We start from the raw sequence: 21,803 nt of genomic DNA, 5'->3' as shown, positions 1-21,803 counted from the left end.
TTTAACTTTGTGAAAACTTTTTTCTTCTCCTCGCTACCCTTTTCAAATTTGCAAACAAAGCTTAAATATATACTAACAAAATCTCACAAAAAGCTTCATTGTATTCTATCAACTAAGTAGGTAAAGAGCAATACTCGAAATATCGCTCTTTCTCACCACAACCTGGAAAGTGCACAATCGATCCGGGTGTACTTAATTGTTCTACATTCACAAAAGAGTAGCAGTAACAACAATTGCAGAATGTTGAGTTCACCACCAAATAGCGCCACTTACATGTTTAGAAACACTCTTCCAAGGGAAGGAAGGGCATGTTATGAATTAGGTGTCTCCTCAGAGATCTTAATTAGCAACCATAAAGTTCAAGTTACAGAAAAAGAGGCTTCTTATTTCGGTTTTTAGCAGAGGAGTAGCAACACCTCCCCTGCCTGGCAAGTGCCACAACAACTCAGCGATAGAGGCTCTCAGATCTGAGGTTTTCGGAAATCTCGGTTTCCCAACGGTCCCCATTTTCCAGCAGTTTCTCCTTGTCATATAACAACTCCTGCAAGGTTTAAAGAGCACCAATAAAATCCCAATTACATGTGAGTAAGTGACCGAGAAAGAAAAGTAGCAGCAGCACCACAATTGAAAAACCATATGACCCACCTCGTGTGTCTCAGTGGCAAACTCAAAGTTGGGACCTTCAACTATGGCATCGACAGGGCATGCCTCTTGGCAGAACCCACAGTAAATGCATTTCGTCATGTCAATATCATACCTAGCAAATCATGTTTGAAGTGACAATCGCATGGTTAATCAGGGAACTCGTAACAAAGCATGATTTGAATCACAATATAAATCACTGGTCGGAGCCTACTACCTCGTAGTCCGACGACTACCATCCTCTCGTTCTTCTGCCTCGATGGTAATTGCTTGTGCTGGGCATATCTGATAATGAGACATGCTCTTGTAAAATGTGTCATTGGTTCATATGAACTAATGTGCATTATATCACACTCTGGTCTAGAAGGTGTATCCTTATGTCGGGGTTTGTAATCATGTATAACGAAATAGATACATACTGGCTAATACTTATAGACCACACTCTGATTATCTTATGATATAACATCAATACCAGCTGTAAAGATCATGAAACAAATACCCTTTTTCTATCAATGCTACACAACATCTTAATACGTACCGCTTCACAAAGCTTGCAAGCAATACACCGCTCCTCACCAGTCGGATAACGTCGAAGAGCATGCTCTCCTCGAAAGCGGGGGCTCAAAGGACCCTTCTCAAAGGGATAATTTATCTGTGACAAGCAGAAGGAAAATATAAAATCTGAAGTCAAAACAAGTAGAGATGCATGACCAATACAGGGGAACAGCAAGCATCAAAATGGACTTACTGTAACTTTCCTCTCAAAAAAGTACTTTAATGTCAGCATCAATCCACGCACCATTTCAGTCAGAAATAGTGTATTTATACTGCGGTCGAAAACTGCACTCAAGTGTTTGAACCGGTGAACTGAGTATAAACCAACAGTGATTTGAAGTTTCAAAAGGAAAAATCTAAAAGTCTACCAGCATTCCAATCCTTGGCAATCTCCTTAGCAAGCTTCTCTTTCTCTTCATCATCTACATATCGGAAGATGAGCAAATAAATAACTAGTATAATTATCTAGTGAAATCAGCCACTTGAACATGCTGCAAATTTGCCAGATACCACAAACTGGAGTCTCATCAGTTATGGTAAAAACCATTAATACTGATGGTTAAGTTGCAACACACAAACACAAATACATATAAGTTTAGAGAAATTGAATGTGCTATGCCAGATGGCACAAACATTTCAGTAATGCAAAAAAATAGAAAATGAGGCTAACCAAGTTGCAAAAGACAATTACAACAATTGACTAGCCACTCTGTCAATCACCAAGCGTCGGGATCAAAACAAGTGTTCGATGGTTTATTATTCTCTGGAATACCATATAAACTATCTGGCATGGCATTCTTACTATATGTTATAAACTTGGGACTCAAAGCAGAAACCCCAAGGCTTGCAGGTCATCACCATGTATATTCCATACAAGTTATTGCAACAAATTATGCATGCTAAGAAAAAATATTAAATAGGATGATAGGACCTCACATCTATGCTTATCCTGAATAAATATTAGGCTCAAAACACTTACTCAGCCAGTGTGGTACGTGCATACATAGCCGAGAAGAATTAGGATTACTAGTAATATTAAAATGCTGGCTCACCTTCATATCTATAATCATTCTCTAATTAGACAATGTATTGTTGTATTTGCTAAAGTTGTCTTTATAAAGAAGCTCAGAATCATAATTACTAGAGACATTATGTCTGATCATCATCACCTAATCAGGCTCACCAGTAATCTTATGATGCTCACTCACTCTGATATTGATCATCCTCATCTAATCAGATAATGTATCATTGCATTTGATGCATTCAACTATATAAGGAAACTGCACAGATATCTTAAAGCAATTGCCCCACCAGCACGACATCATTATTCTAACCTTTAAATTTTGAAGATGATGAGCCTGAATTGAATGATTGCCAGTGATTTTTCAACACCAACGAAGCTTGTCTACCTTGGGCCTATAATTACATGAAAACATTAGTATATCTTTCTTCTCAGAAGAAAAAAAAAATTCCTTGCTACAGCAGAGCATGATCAATTGTAGCTGTTGTGAAAAAAGTAAAGATATTGCCAAAGTAATGAACTTTGTAGTTTTTGAATAAGCATCTGAACGTACGTCTACTTTAAGAAAGAAACACTGATGGTGATCACTAAAGAGGAAAATGAAATAGACAGTAAAAGTTTCTTTCATTTTGAACAACAAATAAGATCCCAACAACATGTCCAGAAAACATTGGTTTACCAGGAAAAGTTTCAAACTGTATCAAAATACATCTCCATATTTTGTTCTTCTTGGGAGGAAAAAATCTAATGTACTCGCTTTTGAATACCATTAAAAAAAAAAGATGGCACAATTACTTCGAAACACACATAATTCAGGAAAAAAAGATGCCATATTTGCTTTATGATTCCTAAACATGCTGGCATGCCAAAGATTCTCTGAGATACTTGAAACCATGGTATGTAATTTTAAATAGTACCGCCCGGTACAGGCGGTACATACCAGTCCGACGGCATACTAATACGCGGACCGTCTGCTACCAGACCAGTTGTGCTACAGTGCTACAGTAAGAGAAAGAAATATTTAAAACTACTCGGTACGCCCTGGTGTACCGAGCGGTACATGGTACCGTACGGTACTGAGCCAACCTCGAAACACCGATACGGTACGGTATTGCATACCTTAATTAAAACAATATTTTGGTTTGTTTCTTGTGAAAAGTAGAAAGATAACAAAGTCATGTTAATTCTAATGTTCAACAAAATAAGTCATCACATATCTATTTCCTATATCAAGAATTACTTGTCTATTCTTTAGACCACATACCATCAAGCCCAAGCTTATTTTTGTAACGCTTACTTCCTATTTATTTTCAATAAAGAACAAGATATCCAAGTGGAGAGCAACCTTGAACAAGTAAGAATACTAAAGTCTACTCATCACCTAGATCATGTGTAAACACTCATGCCCTAGGCAGCAGGAAGCGGGCACCATGATGAGAAAATATATCAATAACGAACATGAGCAGCTACTATTCCTCGTAGGAAGATCATTAAAATTCTTCATAGATGCAGATTTATACCATCAAATACAAAAAAAAATGACGTTTTTAATCAAATGAACACCTTCCCAGACCCGAGCTACTGATCACTATAAAGTCAAATTTTGTTAATGATTCACAATCTACAGATCTAAGGAGATGAAACCGATCACAATGGTACTCTTTTGTTTCTCTCTTAAACGAATCCCGGACGAAGATGAAATCTTTCGGGTTCGAAATCCCAATCGCACGAGGGCATGTGTTATAGATCAATAAATCTGGGATGGAGTTGAGGAAAGGGGATGAGATTGTACCGGCTGCCCTGCACGAAAAGCCTGCATAGCTCGCTGTGCCATGATCCTCGCCGCCATGTAGAGATCGGAAATGGAGAGAGCGCTGCAACCCTATCGACGATACGGAAACGAACGTAATGAAAGCCAGATATGGCGAACGAAAAATGGGGCAGCGATGGGAATATGACGCCTCGTCCCGGTCACGCCCAATATAACGTTAGGGACTCATGTAACGGATCAGATCTTGATCCGTATTCAAATCCGGCCCATTACTAGGCCCGGTTCCATCCGTCCCGCCGGATGGCAGCAAAAAATCCAAAATACCCCTTTGTCATCTACCCTCCCCTCGACTCATTCTCCCTGCTCTCCCCTCCGTCGCCGCCGCCGCCTCCCCTCTCGTCACCTTCTTTCCTTGACTATCGAAACCCTAGGCCTAGAGGCAATATCCTGTATGATTCCGCCACCGGCACGACGAGGACCCTCGCCTGCCGCCTCTCTGATCATCTTCGCTCCCTCGGCCTCGCCTTCGACCTCGTCGACCGCCGGCACAGGTTCTTTTCTCTTGCCATTTCTTTTACTAAATATTTTTGATGCACTTGACTGAAAACAAGCTTCTGAATTGATTAAATAAGGCATCTTTTTGCCAATTACATCATTGTTGCAGCGATATGAAACTGCCAAGCACTCATTTTGCGGCATAGAGAGTCATAGGTAAGACTGATTTGGTGATTCTGATGTCACTTTGGATCCTGCTTCTGGTTGTCAATCCTTCTGTCTGGTTCACAAGTGTGCAACATTAACTGACAGAAGGTTTTGAATGTTCATTTTGCTCATTGTATTTTCTTCTGACCATCCTTTCTGCCCTTGTGGAGCTTTGGCTGCCTGGTCTTCGAGCGCATGGATGGATGAATTGCCCGATTGTGGTTCAAGGCAATCTTCTGTTAGGCCGTATGTCTATAACATCTTGCCCTGCCTCTATAATAAAAATGGAGATTATAATGTACATAAATAGCACAAAATTGAAGTTCAAAGTAGAATTTTGTCAAGTAGGGTTACAAGGAATTGTTCCATTAGTGGAATACCCAGTGTGGATGTCAATTGTGTTTACATGATTATTTATGCTGGAGAAAAGTTGGGTAGATTCAAGATTCCTACCAGTGAAACATTTGGTGCTAGGATTTCGAAAAATGTAGCTATTGTGCTGCTTCTTCCACATGCAATCATGCTTATAAAAATGCACAAGCCAGCGAATAATACATAGTCGGTGATAGTAAAACAATATCTCAGGGACAAATGGCAGTAGGGAAGTTTAGAGTTGCATGTCCTTGTTGTCTCTGATTGAAAGCATATCACACCAAAGAGATGTTGTGTTTCTTGTGGCTTGTTTAAGGGGCAACTGAATTTTGCTTATATTCTTTATGACTTATACGCAAAGGATAAGCAAGATATTGCTGTCAAATGTTGGGCTTATGCTCCACTCTTATGATAACCTTGGGAGAGAGTTGTCAAATTTTGCTATGTGAATGTTGCCAAAGATTTGTCCAGAACTAGCTTTCATGAGTATGTAATACGGGTGTGTTACTACTTACTACTAATGCTTGGCTTGTTTCATTGTCAGATTCATTAAACATGCATAAAAGATTGAAATTCTGATATCATTAGTAATGAACTGATTTGACTGACTAGGGATCAAAGCTCATCATGTGAAAGAACAGAGAAAGCAGATATTTGTAAAATGCCCTGTATTTTTCTTGGTGGTGTTCCATGGCAACTGATTTCAATTTACCATAACTGGCAACAGGTGTCTACAAGAAAGTCATCTAAGACGGAAGACTATATGATCCTGGGGTATATATGGTGCAGAGAATTTGATCCAGATCAATGTCGATACAAGGGAAAAGAGGCACCATGGAGCTGCTCGGCAGATTTAGCTGGTTCAGGTTCAGATAGCATTATGCCTTTTTCCCAACAAGTAGTTGCACTGCCAAATCAGTTTTATCCTGGTAAATCTTTCTTTTATCAATATGGTTTTAACTCTAGCTGTAAAGTATGTGTACTGCATTATTCTCAGGATGCTGACACACATGATTGTGAACTTATGAATAGCCTAATCTGGTAGGATAAATTTTTGCATGTAATGCCCTCCAGAGAGGAATCCGAATCCTTTTGACCAATGAACTGGTCAAAATGTAGTGTTTTTGCTACACATCTATTTGGATCAATGAGAAGGTCAAATTTAGATGTTTGGTCAAACATCTGCTTCTATCAATGAGATCATAATGAGATGGTTGCTCTAAATCTTGACGGCTTGGTTATCTACATCTGTTGCAGGGAATTTTGGGAGAATTATCCTATGTACATCTCAGAAAGCAAGGTAGCTGCAACTTTACTTTGAACTTTCCGGTTGCATTGACCTCTGGGAATGCGTAAAAGTTGGGTCATCTTTTTTAACCTTCTCATCGAATTGATGACGTTTGGGCCTACCTAAATGCTTAGGTTCTCACATAGCACAATTTTGTTGGCAAGAAAAGCTTCCATTGTCACATCCAGCTTTGTAGTATGAAGGCCCTCATTGGTTTTCTTTATCTTAAACATTTGTTTCAGATATTTTCACCAATTCATTTTTAGGGCTGTCTAATATGGTGTGCACTAATGTTGTTGCTTATGATGATGTGGTATATAGTGTGATGTGCCTTGGAATATATGACCTATGATTCTAAGTTGGGTGCTGCAGCAAAGAAATAATACTGGTAGATGACCAAAAAAAGAATGATATTAGTTACCCATGGGATATGTTACTTTAGCTGTTCTAGTATAAGGTATCCTTTGCTTTAGTCATCTACTATTATGTAATAGGATGCTGCAAGACTTAACCTTGATGTCTGGTAAGGGCACTTAATGTGGGTTGGGACCATCTGAAGGAGCTCTTGATCTGGTTATAAATAGACCAGCAGTAATTGAATAGGTAAATAACTATTGCAATACCTTGAGAAAGCATCAAATTTTTTGTGTAGCTCTGTAAAATTTTGAATATGCTATCTTCTTGTGAAACTATTGTTACACTAGCATTTTTATGCCCTTCTATAGTGCACAGGAAGATAAACCATCACTGAACATGTATATAGTTCCCAATAAAAATCGATATAGATGCAAGGATATGCTGAACACTGACAGTTTCTCTCTCGTTTTGTTCAGGAAAGAGAACTACAGTATCCATAAGTAGTGCTCAAGCCCATTCTCGGGATCAATGATCTCACCAAGATGGAGCAATCAAACAACTGCTAAGTTCCAACATGAAAGCTTAGCATAGAAGAAAAGAAAGCAGAAGAAGCAGAGGGAAAAGGTAAAATGGATTTATCTAACCAACACAGAACTCTAGCAGAAGTGTACAGTGGATGGGTTTAGGTGCTCTTGCGGGGCTGCTGGCTCTTTCTCCTTGTTCTGCTCCTTGGCTTGTCCTCTTCCTCTTGATGTTGGATTGGTTCCATCTCCCCAGCCTCTTCCTTCCCCTCGTCATCATCATCATCATCATCGTCATCAGCAACAGCAACTGCAGCTAACGAGGAACAGGATTCCTCTGCTCCCTTTCGCTCCTCTTCTTCGCCTCCGCTCCCCACCTTCTTCTTCTTCAGCTTATCTTCCTCTTCTGCGACCACTTTCCGAGGCCGGCCTCGTCTTCTCTTAGCCTGCTCTTTATCCACGGGTTGCTCCGACGACTCGCTGATCGACCGCCTCTTAGCCTTCTTCTTCCCCATATGCAATCAAAACTTGATCTTTCTTTCTGCTCTCCCTCTCTCTCGCTGATCCCTCAACAAAAAGCCAAGACTGGTCTGGTAGATCAATGGAAAGTTGAACGCGGATCATATCCTTGTCACGGACTCGCTCTCCACAGAAGAGATCTCATGCTCGCCCTCAGAAAAGTTCATGTAACATCTGCTATTCCTTCTTCCAACCGAAGCCCGATCTCAATCATCTCTCTCTGTCTACTGCTCTGCTTCTCCAAAGTGGTAGAGAAAGATAAGAAGCATAATAATCCAACCGCTGCTTCTCTCGGTGTCAGTGGCGTGGATACGAGGAAAGAATACCGGCTGCTTCGATTAGGTTAACCACGTCAGCCGATGGGCCCACCCCTGATCAAATCAAAATAAGGATCGCCAGCCAATCCAATCGTTCCCAATCTTCCTGCTTTGAATATTTGACTTGATTTATAAGAATTAGATAAATTTCTTAATAATATTATTTCATGTTTAATATTTTAATTAGTGACTGAATTAGAATGTGTTGAAGAATACGTCTCTTCGAAGCTTAAGTTAGTTTTTGAATTAGATATAATTATAAATAGTATCGATCTATATTGATTATGTACCTAAGTGACTTTTATATAGTAAGATTTACTATCGCTGCACCTGATGTCATAATTTAATATCTTGAACTGTTATTGATCTTTTCCTACATTAGATGTGATCGTGCAGTAAACCCTGAGAACATGGCACCGGTCGTAACGATTAGAGGGTGATATCATGTCAAGCAGATGATAATAGATATCGGTAACATGATTGTGAGAGATCACGATGAGATGTTGGCCGGTGATAAAGATATCTGCTGCTTTATTACACCATAGTAGAATGGAATACCGAGTCGCATGTTCTTAAAATGCTTACAACGAAGAAGGAACAATATGCAGACATGATCATGAAATATAGTAGACTGCTGCATCGGCATAAAATCCTATTCACAAGAGGAGGAGAACACCGGTGTTGTATGGCTTCTATCACCAAACTGGTGGCTGACTGGAGCCAGGCTGGTCCAGCGCCACCGTGTCCAGGGTATGGTGCTTGGGCGACAGGGATGACGAGGAGCCTGTGCTGGTGCTGCAACCTGCGCCGCCCATGGAGATCTGGCCGTGGCCGAGGCCAACGCGGTCGAGGCAGGCGGCGTTCTGCGTGCGCAGGTGCGCCATCTGCGCGTGGGCGACGGCCAGCTGAGCCTGGAGCGCCTGGATCTGGCGATGGAGGGAGGAGATAGCGGCGACGCACCCGTACACCGGATCCCGCACCCGGGCGTTGGCCTCGTACACCAGGCTGCTCACTGCATCCCCTCGGTGCTGCACTGCAATCTCCTGTCATAAAAGCTTCACGTGTTGCGTCTCTGCAGCCATACTCTTCAAGAATTGCTGTGTGTGTGTGTGTGTGTCTGAGAGAGAGAGAGAGAGAGAGAGAGAGACCTGCAAGAGCTTGCTGACATTGCTAGCTCCAAATACCCTGTGCACGATGGCGAACTTGTGCGGCTCGTCGGCTGGGAAGTATGGAGCAAAGACGCACTCCTGTGTGCACCGTCGCCGCAAGAGCTTGCATGCCGCGCATGGCGAAACCGTGCTGTTCTTTCTCCCTTCCTCTGTCATCCTTCCTATGCTTTCCAACCCCCGGATAGTATCCACTGGACCAACTGCCTTTGAGCACCCTAGTCAGAAACCATTCCTGTCCTAAATAGTTTTGTACAAAGCGAGAGTGAGGGAGAAAAATAACGTAAAGAAAGCAATGAGGACAACCCAAAGGACAATAAAGCAACGGTGGGTGAGGGAGTCGGTGAGGAAACCTGAAGCTTGAGGATAGTCGGGCAGGGTCCCAACAGGGCGAAGTCGAAGATGTTGGTTGACATGTTGTGTTGTTTATGCTGTGCACAGTTGTGGACATGGTGAAGAGATTTCAGCTCCACTGGATCTGTCTTCCTTGTCTCTTTAATCAGTATGTCTACGTCTACCAACAAAGTGTAGCAGTTTCTAGTGACATTCGAGCATGAGAGCAGACAAACCGCAGGATTGGTAGGCCACCCAGGAGCAGGTGCAGCGCACAAGTAGAACAAGCAACACCATGTGCCTGCTTGCTACCATTTTTAGTCCAAGGAATTAAAAGAACAAGAAGCAAATTTGGTTCTTGTTCATCATCCTTTCAGCATGACATTAGTTTTCTGCACTTGTTCATGAGGAATAGATCGAAGAATGTTGAACTTTTAGTGTTCATCACTTCGTCAAAGAATTCAGCTCAACGCAAGTCTTGCTCTCCGTAATTTTAGGGCTCCCAACCGGTTTCTGTACCCATCTAAAGCATGGCGACTAGGGAGAACGCATGCGGTAAAATGGATCTACCTGTGGGTGAGTGGATTTTGACTGAAACCTGAAGGTTGGAATGTCGGCATCCGGTTGCGCTTGTACGTATCTGCTAGCCACTACATGGAGAGAGGGACACGAATCTTGCAGGGATCTTACGGAGCCCACAACTCTGAGAGAGAGATTTCTTAATGGCTTTGTTTCGAGTTAATGTCCTTTTCTCTTCCAGCCAAAATACTGTGTGTTCATATGTGAGAGTGGCATCTGCTCTAAGATTGGTTAGCTCAAGTGCTCAAGCATGGCATGCTCCTTTTCTTGAAGTCAATTACTGATTCACCTTGAGGCGAGCTCAAGTGTCATAACTAATACAATTATGTACTTGAAGCAATGATTCCATGAGGGTGATCAAAGCTAATGGATGCCTAAGCCAAGTTTTGGTTGATGACAGAGTATTGAGCAGATCATTAAGCTATGATACACATCAAGATCATGAAAAGTTTTAGCTTCTCAGGTCACTCAACCTCCACTGGTTACCACATCCTGCATGCTAAAAGTTCTGACAAATGAGCCATTTAACCAATCAATCAAGCAAGCAGTCTTTTTCTTGCATCATCATCATTGACAATCCATATGTTTGTCTTGGTCGAAAGGAAGAGTGCAGTTGATTTGGTGGATGTATTGTGTGTCTCACCCTTCCACTCCCCCAACAGCGGTCTTCCTTTGACTCACTCGAGCAATTTGGATCTTGGAGGATCTGCTTTTCAAAAGTGATTTCACATCAAGGCTCTTATGTGGTCTCAAGCAACATGAGAGGCTTGTCTGATATAATGAGATTCTCATGGATGATAGTTCAGTCAAAATTTGTGTCTCATCACATGGGCAATGGAAAAGCTTTCAGTGGCTTGTAACTCCAGCAAAGTTGAAGCTTCCTGTGACACACTCTTAGGCTCTCATGTTCCCCTGTGACACTGTTGACATTGTGTATTCTTTCATTTTGTCTGGTGTACAGGGTCTAAATATAGAAAGTCATTTTCATGTATGCATCACATATGGAATAGATACAGTGTTCCCACCAACATGGTGGAGAAACACAGTACTTGCATGCAAGTTGAACAGCCTTCAGGAAGAAGTTGAAATCTTCTGCCAAAGAAAACATTCCACAGGCACTACTGTATGATGCACAACAACTAGGAAAGAAATCAGGCTGTTTGACAATGTGATTCCAACAATGTTAGCTGGCCCCTACATCATTAACCAAGCTAAATTTGCCAAGAGTGATGCATATATACCAATCCATTTGTATCTTGTCTCACATGAAACATTGTCAGTAGAGCTTCTCAGAATTCTGTGTGAAGATATTTTCTGTTACCTAATTTCCAAGTTCTTCAATCAACATTTTTTTTTTCCATCTTCTTTGAGTACATACCATCAATGTCAATCACAGGAAAGTTTACATAGACTAACTTGTCAGCAATCAGGAATCATTTTCTTGCTTCTTAGAGTTGTTCTTTTGAGCTTGCAGATGACACACAACAGACATTGCCATCATGTCAGAATGCATATTTAGTTCCTATGGCTAAAGAAAGAGTCCAAGTTTGGGAGTAAAACATTTCTTCCAGAGATTACCATGATTAGATCCTTCCTGCTGATCCTTCTCTCTGGAGGATGTTGACTGATGGAACTTCCAGGAAATGGAGTTAACCAGAATCCTATACTACTAATGAAATAGTTTATGTTATACAAGTAGTTGAAAGTGATAGCTGTACTCGGATAATATGTGGATCAGTTTCCTTTCTGCAACTTCAGCAATCGCATCTCTACTGGAGTAGATGAAATATTTCTCTATAATATGTGGATCCATAGGCTAGAGCTCAAAAATTATGAAGATTTGCTCCTAAGGTAGTATTTTCAATACCTAGAAGAAGCTCCCACGTAGGAGTTCCATCATACTTACGAAATTATGCTGCCTCATTCCTTTAGGAAATTATGCTGCCTCATTCCTTTGACATGTTGCAACTTTCTGTAACTTATAGGACATGATCAAGATGGAGATGACTTGGTTAAACCATCACTGCCAAGCTCCTTGGGGAGGTCAAGAGGCAAGGTGTGGCAAGGAAGAGGGAATTATGACCAGCAAGCAGAAGCATTCCACTTGCATAGCTGAGCCCATTCTCTTCAAAAGGTTGAATCAATTGTTTTGGCCAAGATTGGGCAGCCTCAGCTACTCACATGATGAATGGACTACTACTCTAGTTTGGTCATGGGATCTGCATCTCCTGTACATCCTTACACTTGAATATTCTTGACTGTAGTGATGAGTTATGACTGGAATTGGAAGGTTTAAATTAAAAAACAAGACATTTGTTGTAATTGGATACATTCATCATTGATGGTGGAACAAAATTGCCATCAGAAATTAAATTGAGCCCAGTTCCTATGGAGAACTCAAGTTGTAAATTTTTGCTGAATATTTCAGTGTATCATCAGCTTTGCATGATGTTTTCACTTTAGTGTCTAGAGTCATATGTAAGGTTGATTGCTAATTGGTGTGGAGTAGGCAATAGCAATTTAAGAATCAATAGGTCTACTGCAGAACCATGTGGATTATGCAAACATTGAAGTGATTTTAATTTGAGAGCCTAAATATATTAAAAAGGGGGTAGGTGCTACCTGACCTCGAAAACTGTGGTGTAAGAATAATCCAATTTATTATCTGAAATATCCATGTGATGTTGACTCTGCCAAATTTAGCATAGAATAATTAGATTGTGCATGGTGCTTCAATTTTCTGCTTTGAAGCTGGCTATGTGAATCTAATTTGATCATGCTTGTTCACCTTTTTAGTCCCCTTGAATTCAATTTCATATTAATACAGAGTGATGGCACAGTAGACTTTCATATGCTTTCTCCAAGAATTTGAAACTAAGAAAAGAAAAGTTTAACTACTAAATAAAAGAATGATTAATGCAAAATTCTCAGGAGAAAGGAAAGTTGGTATCTGCAGAAACTTTTCAGAGTAGGATTGTTTTTATGGTTCTTTCAGCTAAGCAAACCTTCTCCATTGAGGGAATGTGATGTCCACAACTAGCTTTGCTAAGAGTTCTGTCTCAACCTGATGCTAAGTGTTGAAGTTTTCTCAGAGAGTGGGAGATTTGGCATTATAGCTTTGTTATGATTTGAAGAACCTAAGAGTTTACTTTTCATTGGCATTTTCCATCTCCATTAATAGTCCAAGGCAATGTGGCAGTGAGAACTTCAGCGTCCTGAAAGCTATGAATGCTCTGTTTGATTTCACTTCTTTAAATTATAGGTCTCGAACCCAACTGCAGTAAGGGTGCTGCTTAAAGGTCTCGAATGAAACTTGTTGATGGAAAGAAGCAACAAAATGAAACTGGATGGATGATACAATTCAACTATTTAGTAGGTTGAAGTGGGATCAATGATGGTACTGTGCATGCACAGCAAGCTACCACATCATGCATTGTCTTGACATGACAGGCTTAGAATGCTGAGTGTCATGATGTGGAGGCATGCTGCTTTCTCTTATGGTAGTGGGGGAACAGATGCTTGGTGTTTCAGGCTGCAACAAAATCCTGCAAAATGGCTGGCTGTGTTTGCTATCAAGAAACTCTCTCCAGGAAACCAAAGGATGGTGGAATCATGGATGCTGAGTAACTTTTTCTTTTAGAGTGGCTGCAACTTGAAGTCTCTTTAGATCTAACTGGTGACCTTCCTTCCATTGGATGAATCCATCTCTCCTTTCTATCATGTTCAAATCCTCCTACTGTGCCCAACTTTATATGATTCCATTATCGGCCACCAAGCACTTATTGCTTTCCACCATCAGAAGACATGATTTCTTGTGAGTTATCTGGACTTCTTATGAGGGTTTTCCTTTTGCTTCCACTCTTCGTTGGGTAATGTTGACAGTGAACAACACTAAGTTGAATGATAATGACCATAAGTTGGATCCAAGGTGCATGGATTCTGCTAAGATCTTGCAGCTTTTCGTATTGCTTTGCCTAACTTTTGATGTTTAGGATCGGAGCTTCTTTAAATTCTTCCATCCACTTCCAGATTTGCATGCCCTCCATGATTGTTCTTTATTCCTGTCCTCGGTGGTTCCTGTTAGCTTTCCAAAGTCATTGATGCCCTGGCGGAGACCTCACACTGCATGTGTGATCTTGAGGACCCACGTATGGCCATGTTCCTGCTGCGAAAGGAACTTAGGTGGAGGTGGTGAACCCCACGGCAGCTCAATGGAGACTTTGCATTCATTTGTTTGGTGCCCAACAAAGGTCACAGTAAAGCATGGATTCCGGCAGCGGAACCAATCGGAAGGGCTTCTCCGGTGATCAAAAGCGCAAGCGAGGAAGAAGTACTTACTTTCGAGTACAGGAGGAACAAGAACAAATTAATTGATCGGTTATCGCATCGATGGAGTCGACGCAAGAAAAACGAAAGAGATGCAGGGAGAAAGAAGAGAGTGGCAAGTGAGATCCTTATCGAATGGGATAGAACGAAGAAAAGAAACTTTGGGTGGCGATGGTACTTCACCAGTGTTCTTTGAGGATTCATCTGCAAGCTGGATATGAGAAGTAAAAGGTTGTCCCCCACAAAGTGAAGGTGCTCTGCAATTGCCCAACACAAATGTCTCTTATCTTCTCCCTCCTCTTCCTTTTTTTTCCTCTTATCCCTCTGTTGTTGCTATCAAAACCTGCCTTTGATCCACCTAAACCGATATTTAGCAGTGTGGGTGGCGACCTTTTCCTGTCATCAACTTTTGATGGTGTTGCAGTGTTGGTACTTCAGCAAGGTGGGGGGGGGGGCAGCAGTGTGGTTGGGGTTGATGGGAACAATAATGGAGTCATGGGATGGTTAGTGAAGATCACATGCACCTATCTGTATGCTTTTTCATGACCATTCACTTTCTACTTTCTCCTTTTTTTTTCTTTCTTTTTTTTATCCTTCCTTTTCCTATCCCCCATTCCTTTCTTCTGGTCTTCGGATGCTGAATGGCTTCTGGAATGGAGTGCGGATGACTGGTGCATGAACACTTCTCCCAACTCAGTCTGCTTCAGGATTCACTTCTGTGATCGCAATTTAATTCTCGGTCAGGAGGCACTCATTGAGAGGTTTAGGGGACACAAACCTGTCATCCGTGGCAAACAGGAAAGCAAGAGATCATACGTTTCACTGGTTATGAACAGAAATGTATTTATGTTATTTTGCATGCCTTATTATTATGATTTATTCTGATGGTAGAGTTGACTCATTAATTAAAGGATTAAGATTTATTTTAACCAATATAATTTTGATCATATATTATTTAAGTCTTTATAATTTACTCATATATAAAATAATTACTATATTTAAAAAATATATATAACATATAAATTCCTCTCGTCAAGGGTCACGTTAAAATTTACACGTTGACTCATAATAAATTATTAATATAATGATATATATAATTTAACTTTAAAAATAATTAAGATTCATTTTAGCCCATGTGATTTTTATCATTGACCACTTAAGTCCTTATAGTTTACTCGTATCTAAAATAATTCTTACATTTTAAAAAATATAGCATATAAGTTTCTCGCGTCAAGTCTATGTTAATATATATTAGAGTCCGTTTACATACATATTGACTCACAATAAATTATTAATATAATGATAAATATAATTTAAATTTAAAAAAAGGGTTAAGATCCATCTTGTCGATGAAGAGGAAGCGATGGAGGCCATTGTAGTGGACGAAGGCTGAGAGGTAGAGGTAGGAGAGGCCATAGGCGAAAGTGAGGGAGAGTTGGACAATCATGTCATAGGCGTAGCTAGTGAGGGAGTATGAGAAGATAAAATGTGAGACGATGGAGATGAAGAGGCTCTAGAGAAGGAAAAGAGACTAAAAGACCACTATATGTGTAGCGTTGGACTAGTCGACAAACATCCACCTAATATAGGACCAGAAACTTCTTAACTTGTCATTAATGCCGAATAGGCTATGTCCGTATTACACCTTACTATGATGCTTCCTTCCGCTATTAATAGTGCTCTTAATTTTTTTAAAACTTAAATTACATGTGTCATTATATTAATGATTTATTGAAAGTCAACAGGTTACGTAAGGAAACTTTAAAATCTATTAAATCAAATAGGAGGAACTTATATATTATGTTTTTAAAAATATATGAATTATTTTAGACACAAATAAGCCATAAGGACTTAAGTGGTCCATGGTTATAACCATAAGATTAAAACAATTTTTAATTATTTTTTAAAACTTAAATTATATATATAATTATATTAATAATTTATTATGAGTTAATATGTGTAAACTTTAACATAGAATGACTTATAAGATTTGTTTTCAAAAATATAATAAATCGACTTAAGTGATTTATAAATAAAATCACATGGGATAAAATAAATCTTAATTCTTAATTTAATAAATCCTAACTTCAAGTAAACATATCTTCAAATTAAATTCTATAATCAACTCATATTTATCTCACTATAATCAAAATATTTATCAGATACAATTATTTTTTATTTATTTCATGAATTTTTTTTGTTTTGTTTTATTGGCAAGGGACGACGGAGGCACGGGGAAGAGCGCCACGGGAGAGTCCAAAGGCGGGGACGCCGGCGGGCCCCCCACCCTGGCTGTGGTGGTGGGCGCATTCCTCCACCTATGGCCCGCACGTGGCCGCGGCCCACTCACCTCGGCCACGGGACGACCGAGATCGCCGCTCCCCCCACGTGACCTCGGCGCTGCCCCCCTGCTGCGGCCCGCGTGTCACCTCCGCTTCCCCCCAAAGAAAAACCAATCTCCGCCAGTGCGCCCATCGCTTCCGAGAAACGTACACGGATGTTTGGCCTGAAGCGTTAGAGAGACGTGGGTGCTCGTGCACGAAATTTAAGGCACCAACCCAGTGACCAAATCCTTCCTCCCCCCCTCCCTATCCTTTCCTTCCTTCTCTCTCTTCGAACCAAACCCCCCCCCCCGCCAATAAATCCCACCTCTTGCCACCCCATTCCCATTGCATGCCCCTCTCTCCCACCGATTCCTTCCCCACCCCGATAACATGGCAGTTGACGCTCACCATCTTCACCCCTTCCCCTCACAACCCGTAAGAACCAGGTACCAACTTCTCATCTCTCTCTCTCTCTCTCTGATATGGCCATGTCTTCTAGCTCTTTATTGTTCTTATTATGGTGGTGGTGATCTTGGTGCAGTGAAATCATTGGCAGCACGAGCAACCAGCCAAGTTTCTACGACATGCAGATGGGATTCATCTCGCCCGTCCCCGGTGCGAACGCCGCCTGCAACTCGCTGGCCCCGGTCTCTGCTGCCGCCTCTGATAGCGGCCTCACCTTCAACGACGTCGTCGCTGCCGCCGCGGCGTCGAGGAAGCGGCCGTGCCCGATTTCCTTTCTTGGCGATGACGTATCTTCCCTCCTGCAGCGGCAGTCGCTCGACTTCGATCGCGTCATCCTGCAGCATGTAATTATCTTGACTGGGATAGGCTTCTCTGTTAATCGGAAGTTGCGGTTTTTGATGGGTTGGGATTGGCAAAGGCAGGCGGAGACGGTGCGAGCGGGACTGGCGGAGCGCCGGAGGATGTTCGCGAGGCAGGTCGTGGCGGCGGTGGAGGAGGACGTGTCGAAGCGGATAAAAGCCAAGGAGGAAGAGATCGCGAGGGTCGGGAAGTTGAATTGGGCGCTGGAAGAGCGCATCAAGAGCCTGTATGCGGAGAACCAGATCTGGCGGAACCTGGCGCAGAGCAACGAGGCCACGGCGAACGTGCTGAGGACCAACCTCGAGCAGGTCCTGGCGGCGCAGGTGATGGTGAACGAAGCACCGGCGACCGCCGACGACGCCGAGTCGTGCTGCTGCGGGGACAACGCAGAGGACGAGGAGGACATCGGACTGGGGAGGGAGTGGAGGAGAGGCTGCTGGAGCTGCCGCGAGCGCGAGCCGTCGGTGCTGCTTCTCCCATGCCGGCATCTCTGCCTCTGCATGACCTGCGGCCCCACCGTGGACGCATGCCCCATCTGCAACTGCATCAAGAACGGCATCGTCCATGTAAACATGTCTTGAGAGTACTCCAAGAACAACAGGGCACTCTGCCTTCGCCATCCCTTCCTAGCTTCATACTGTTTCTGTTCTTCTCCCACACATTAGATTTCTTGTATCCGTGTAGATATCCTCCATGAACAACAAGTTCATGAACATGCCTGCAATGAATCCAACTCGATTCAATCCAAATACTATCTGTCGGTCACTTCATTTGATCATCTCGATCATCTGAAGTAACTAAAGGATTCTCTAAATCAACAGATCCTTAACTCATCAAAACCAAAGAAAAGGTAATTAATTATCTTGGTGTTCATGTTCCTTTGACCTGGTAAACGCAACAAACCTTCGTCGATCCCCAAGTGGAAGCGTCTGTCGTGGCCATCACCACATGTCGCCACGCGTTCGATCGTCCCTTGGCGACCGCTTTCCGGTCGTATCTACGAACTAGTCAAAGGCATGAATTGACCTCCTAATACTTGCTGGCCTTGTCTAGGGCGGTGAATACTGGAACCCATCAGAAACCATTGCAGGCGATGGGATTGAGATCAGTGGCAGAGCCTAATGGAGACGCCACTTGTTCCTCGAGAAGGGAGCATCTACCAGGTCTTCTGGCTTTCCCCGAGGGAAGATGCTGAAGAATTGTGCTCCATTTTACTAAAGTTTATTTGCCAAGTGAGATCGAAGTGACTTGACCGAGAGGCAGCATGAGAGACTTTTGAAGTGGATTACCCAACTTGCTAATGGTGACTGAAGTACTGGAGGCTCTCAAAGCTGTTGTGCACTGAAAGGTTTCGCTTTGTTGCATCACGGCAGTCGCTTGGTATTCTTGAGGAATAGGAATAAGCTTCTGAGGAGGAGAATGTTAGGCGGATAAAAAGCATGGCTAAAAGTTCTCGACAGTGTAAAGGTATGAGGACTTTGGGGGTTCTGTGAGGTGGAGTGGATATAGGGGTGAAACTGCACAGGATAAAGCTTGGTATGGTGAGTCGTGGGGCCTTAAAGATGATGAAGAATGGTGAAGAAAGTGGCACAAATCTGTAAGGAAACTTTTGCACTACGAGCATTGGAAGACAAAAGTATTGATTTTTCTGATATCCAGTGAGTTGGGTGATGATTGATCTCATTGTGCTGGAGGCATGTTGATCAAGCCCATGCTGTGTTTTTTATTTTCTTGAGCTGGCTGTCCCAACAAAGTTAAGGCACTTGGGGTGGTGGTGGCATCTTAGGCCATCATCATGAACATGGAACATAAAACTCTCCCTCTCTCTCTCTCTCTCTCTAATAGGCATGCATGTTGTTTGTGCTCCTTGTCGAAGATATCATATTTCATGATCTTTAGGACTGGCCCAAGTATTTAATACGACACGCTCGCTATCTCTTACAGTGAGTGAGGTAGGCCATGCTAGAAAGGTAATGGAGGGGAAGGGGTCAACATAAGAATCGGCAGCTAGCCAAGAACTACAAAAAGTAGAGGGAGGAGATGACAGCATTTAACTTTCCACCTAAGATTGATGTCCGAGAACACGCCCTACGCCAGTCCTCCTCTCTTTTGGGGTTGTGGATTTCAATGCCTACCCCATCCGGTGACTTCCGATGACTAACGCCATGCGAGAGGAGAGCGATGAGGACGACGGTGGGGAAGAAACAGAGCCAGTTGTAGGCCAAATAGTTGGGCCGTGAGCTGTCCTCCATCGGCCCAAACCAAGAAAATGCGTGAAAATTAGATGATTAATAATAAATAAATTAGGAAATCATATATTAAATCTTAAAATCTAAATCAGTTAGTAGTCTAATATCCTGAAAATTAAAAAGATATCCTACAAAATATCTTAAAATAAAAGATCAAATCATATTGAAAGAAAATAAAATAATAATAATAATTAAAGTAAAATGCTTATACTTTACAATATCAAATTATTCAATAATAAAACATATATTAATTTTATTATTTTAATAATAAAACATAATCTTTAAATTACAAGAGATAATATTGATAGATAATATATTATCCTAATAATAATGGGAATAATATTGATAGATAAAAATTATCCATCCTAATATATTATCTTTATTAAAAAAAAAAAAGAGAATCTTTAATTGATAATTTAAGGTTAAGGTTGCGGATATAAGAACATGTGAGGTGGACCTATTGGTCCACAAATGTCAATGACAACATTATCTAGCTTTATAATTGCTTGGGGGAGATGCTATGAAGAGGAACAGAATTAGGAGCGGCAATCTGATCTAACCTGCACCGGACTACAACTACCATGATTTGCTAGATCAGTGACATAAGGGATCGAATGGACCGGCTGGGTCGAGCTGCTTGCAGAGGCCGAGATAAGTGAGGTAGAGCAGGCGGTCCTTGGCGCCGGTGCGGTGGTTCTTGGTGTGCTTGCAGAAGTATTTAAGTTGGTCGAGGTTGCAGATACCCAGCGTCTGGCCCAGCAACAGGAACAGCCAGTTGATGTCGCGCTTCTTCTGGGCCATCACTGGCCGCATGCAGTTGGGCTGCCCGCAGGCGTCGCAGCCCGGTAAGACAGGGCACGTCCACTCCGGCGGCGCTCGGTCGTGCATGAGGTGCTTCTTCGCGCGGATGAAGCCCCCCACCTCGTCGAACTTGGCGAGCAGGTCGTACTTGATCTCCCTGCTGGCCTCGCACCGCTTGCACTGCACCACGCCGCGGATCTCCCGGATGCCATGGGAGCGCAGGTGGGCGAGGGAGTGCACGGTGGCGCGGCGGTCGGTGGACCAAGCAAAGGCGGGCTGGACGAGCTCGCCCTTGCTGCCGTCCTTGGGGCCCTGCGTGGGGTTGCGCCGGGTGCGGGTTCCACCAAACCGAGGCGATGGAGCGACGCCGTTGGAGAAGGAAGCACCGTGGAAGACGGAAAAACCTGGGCGTGGAGGGGGCTGCGCGGCCGCAGGAGTCTGGGAGGATGGGGGAGGACTCGGCGGGGAACGAGAGCAAGACAAGCCGAGGGTGAGTTCGACGCTGGGGTGGGAGGGAGGCATGTCCTCGCCTTCTCCGTTCCTCCTACGCTTGTGATCTCCGTCTCCTTTCATGTGGGGAAGACGTGCGTGGGAATAAGACGAGAGAAGGGATGAGTCGGTGGGATTGGCGTTTGAGATGAGTAAAATAGATGAAGAGAGGAGCGGCATGGATTGGCGGGAGAGAGGAGAATAAGACCCCGACGCCAACCAGCCTGAGGATTCCGGTAACTAATTCCGCGACGATATCGGTGCCGCTTCCGGTGTCCGGTGCTTAACAGCTCGCCTCAAATCTCGTGCTTTAGATCTCTTCCTTTTTTTTCTTAATCTTCTTTTTCTGATTATTTTACTGATCTAAATTTTATTATCTTATTAGTTACGCTATCTCTGAGGTTAGATCAGAAAGATTTATACATATATATATATATATATATATATATATATATATATATATATATGAAAAATAGATTATAAATTTTGCTGTGCAAAAGATTTATATAATCGACATTGATAGTTAAGACGTCGAGATTCGTTACTGTACGACGATCTGAAGGTTAAGACAAGAGGTGTCTCTCGCTCATTCCAACATTCAAATTAGTGATAGCATTCATGTCAACATTCCATATCTGAAGTTTAT

At 42.3% G+C, this 21,803-nt stretch overlaps 4 protein-coding genes and 1 long non-coding RNA gene across 9 annotated transcripts; 2 read left to right on the top strand and 3 right to left on the bottom strand.

Annotated features, from left to right (window-relative positions):
* Positions 1 to 189: 189 nt before the first annotated feature.
* Positions 190 to 4,174, bottom strand: LOC135605828 (uncharacterized). Its single transcript, XM_065096333.1, has 8 exons — positions 4,011 to 4,174; positions 2,532 to 2,613; positions 1,566 to 1,619; positions 1,391 to 1,482; positions 1,181 to 1,294; positions 860 to 927; positions 646 to 757; positions 190 to 541 (listed from the first exon to the last, which is right to left on the bottom strand). The coding sequence occupies exons 1-8, from the start codon at positions 4,065 to 4,067 to the stop codon at positions 446 to 448; spliced, it is 675 nt and encodes a 224-aa protein (XP_064952405.1). The 5' UTR covers positions 4,068 to 4,174; the 3' UTR covers positions 190 to 445.
* Positions 4,175 to 4,298: 124 nt separating this feature from the next.
* LOC135605829 (uncharacterized) lies at positions 4,299 to 8,271 on the top strand. 2 transcript variants are annotated; one of them, XR_010484564.1, is made up of 3 exons: positions 4,299 to 4,540; positions 5,791 to 5,992; positions 6,321 to 8,271. It is a non-coding gene; the product is annotated as an uncharacterized LOC135605829 (long non-coding RNA). The 2 variants fall into 2 exon arrangements; XR_010484565.1 differs by having other exon boundaries at positions 7,185 to 8,242.
* Positions 8,272 to 8,568: 297 nt separating this feature from the next.
* LOC103975654 (LOB domain-containing protein 4) lies at positions 8,569 to 9,733 on the bottom strand. 4 transcript variants are annotated; one of them, XM_018822171.2, is made up of 3 exons: positions 9,585 to 9,733; positions 9,214 to 9,471; positions 8,569 to 9,105 (listed from the first exon to the last, which is right to left on the bottom strand). In XM_018822171.2, exons 2-3 carry the CDS (start codon positions 9,388 to 9,390, stop codon positions 8,761 to 8,763), a joined length of 522 nt encoding a protein of 173 aa, XP_018677716.2. In that variant the 5' UTR covers positions 9,391 to 9,471; positions 9,585 to 9,733; the 3' UTR covers positions 8,569 to 8,760. The 4 variants fall into 4 exon arrangements, with proteins under 4 accessions (XP_018677716.2, XP_018677715.2, XP_064952404.1 ...); XM_018822170.2 differs by having other exon boundaries at positions 8,569 to 9,108; positions 9,585 to 9,729; XM_065096332.1 differs by having other exon boundaries at positions 8,569 to 9,108; positions 9,214 to 9,466; positions 9,585 to 9,606.
* Positions 9,734 to 17,081: 7,348 nt separating this feature from the next.
* Positions 17,082 to 18,367, top strand: LOC135605826 (probable BOI-related E3 ubiquitin-protein ligase 3). The gene is made up of 3 exons (XM_065096331.1): positions 17,082 to 17,239; positions 17,335 to 17,602; positions 17,681 to 18,367. Exons 1-3 carry the CDS (start codon positions 17,184 to 17,186, stop codon positions 18,197 to 18,199), a joined length of 843 nt encoding a protein of 280 aa, XP_064952403.1. The 5' UTR covers positions 17,082 to 17,183; the 3' UTR covers positions 18,200 to 18,367.
* Positions 18,368 to 20,383: 2,016 nt separating this feature from the next.
* LOC135605009 (uncharacterized) lies at positions 20,384 to 21,543 on the bottom strand. Its single transcript, XM_065094678.1, has one exon. It carries the CDS (start codon positions 21,335 to 21,337, stop codon positions 20,462 to 20,464), a length of 876 nt encoding a protein of 291 aa, XP_064950750.1. The 5' UTR covers positions 21,338 to 21,543; the 3' UTR covers positions 20,384 to 20,461.
* Between the last annotated feature and the right edge of the window lie 260 nt (positions 21,544 to 21,803).

This window comes from Musa acuminata, chromosome BXJ2-2, assembly GCF_036884655.1.
Source record: "Musa acuminata AAA Group cultivar baxijiao chromosome BXJ2-2, Cavendish_Baxijiao_AAA, whole genome shotgun sequence".
In the NCBI taxonomy this organism is placed as follows: domain Eukaryota; kingdom Viridiplantae; phylum Streptophyta; class Magnoliopsida; order Zingiberales; family Musaceae; genus Musa; species Musa acuminata.
This window is presented reverse-complemented; position numbering and strand designations above follow the sequence as displayed.

What these genes read in the sequence shown, in the direction of transcription:
- LOC135605826 (XM_065096331.1), top strand. Translation starts at nt 17,184, where the DNA reads ATGGCAGTTGACGCTCACCATCTTCACCCCTTCCCCTCACAACCCGTA. An exon ending in TCACAACCCGTAAGAACCAG is followed by an intron (nt 17,240 to 17,334) that starts GTACCAACTTCT and finishes ATCTTGGTGCAG; the next exon opens with TGAAATCATTGGCAGCACGA. An exon ending in ATCGCGTCATCCTGCAGCAT is followed by an intron (nt 17,603 to 17,680) that starts GTAATTATCTTG and finishes TGGCAAAGGCAG; the next exon opens with GCGGAGACGGTGCGAGCGGG.
- LOC135605828 (XM_065096333.1), bottom strand. Translation starts at nt 4,067, where the DNA reads ATGGCGGCGAGGATCATGGCACAGCGAGCTATGCAGGCTTTTCGTGCA. An exon ending in ATCATCTTCAAAATTTAAAG is followed by an intron (nt 1,620 to 2,531) that starts GTTAGAATAATG and finishes TCCGATATGTAG; the next exon opens with ATGATGAAGAGAAAGAGAAG. An exon ending in TTTTTGAGAGGAAAGTTACA is followed by an intron (nt 1,295 to 1,390) that starts GTAAGTCCATTT and finishes TGCTTGTCACAG; the next exon opens with ATAAATTATCCCTTTGAGAA.
- LOC135605009 (XM_065094678.1), bottom strand. Translation starts at nt 21,337, where the DNA reads ATGCCGCTCCTCTCTTCATCTATTTTACTCATCTCAAACGCCAATCCC.
- LOC103975654 (XM_018822170.2), bottom strand. Translation starts at nt 9,390, where the DNA reads ATGACAGAGGAAGGGAGAAAGAACAGCACGGTTTCGCCATGCGCGGCA. An exon ending in ATGTCAGCAAGCTCTTGCAG is followed by an intron (nt 9,109 to 9,213) that starts GTCTCTCTCTCT and finishes CTTTTATGACAG; the next exon opens with GAGATTGCAGTGCAGCACCG.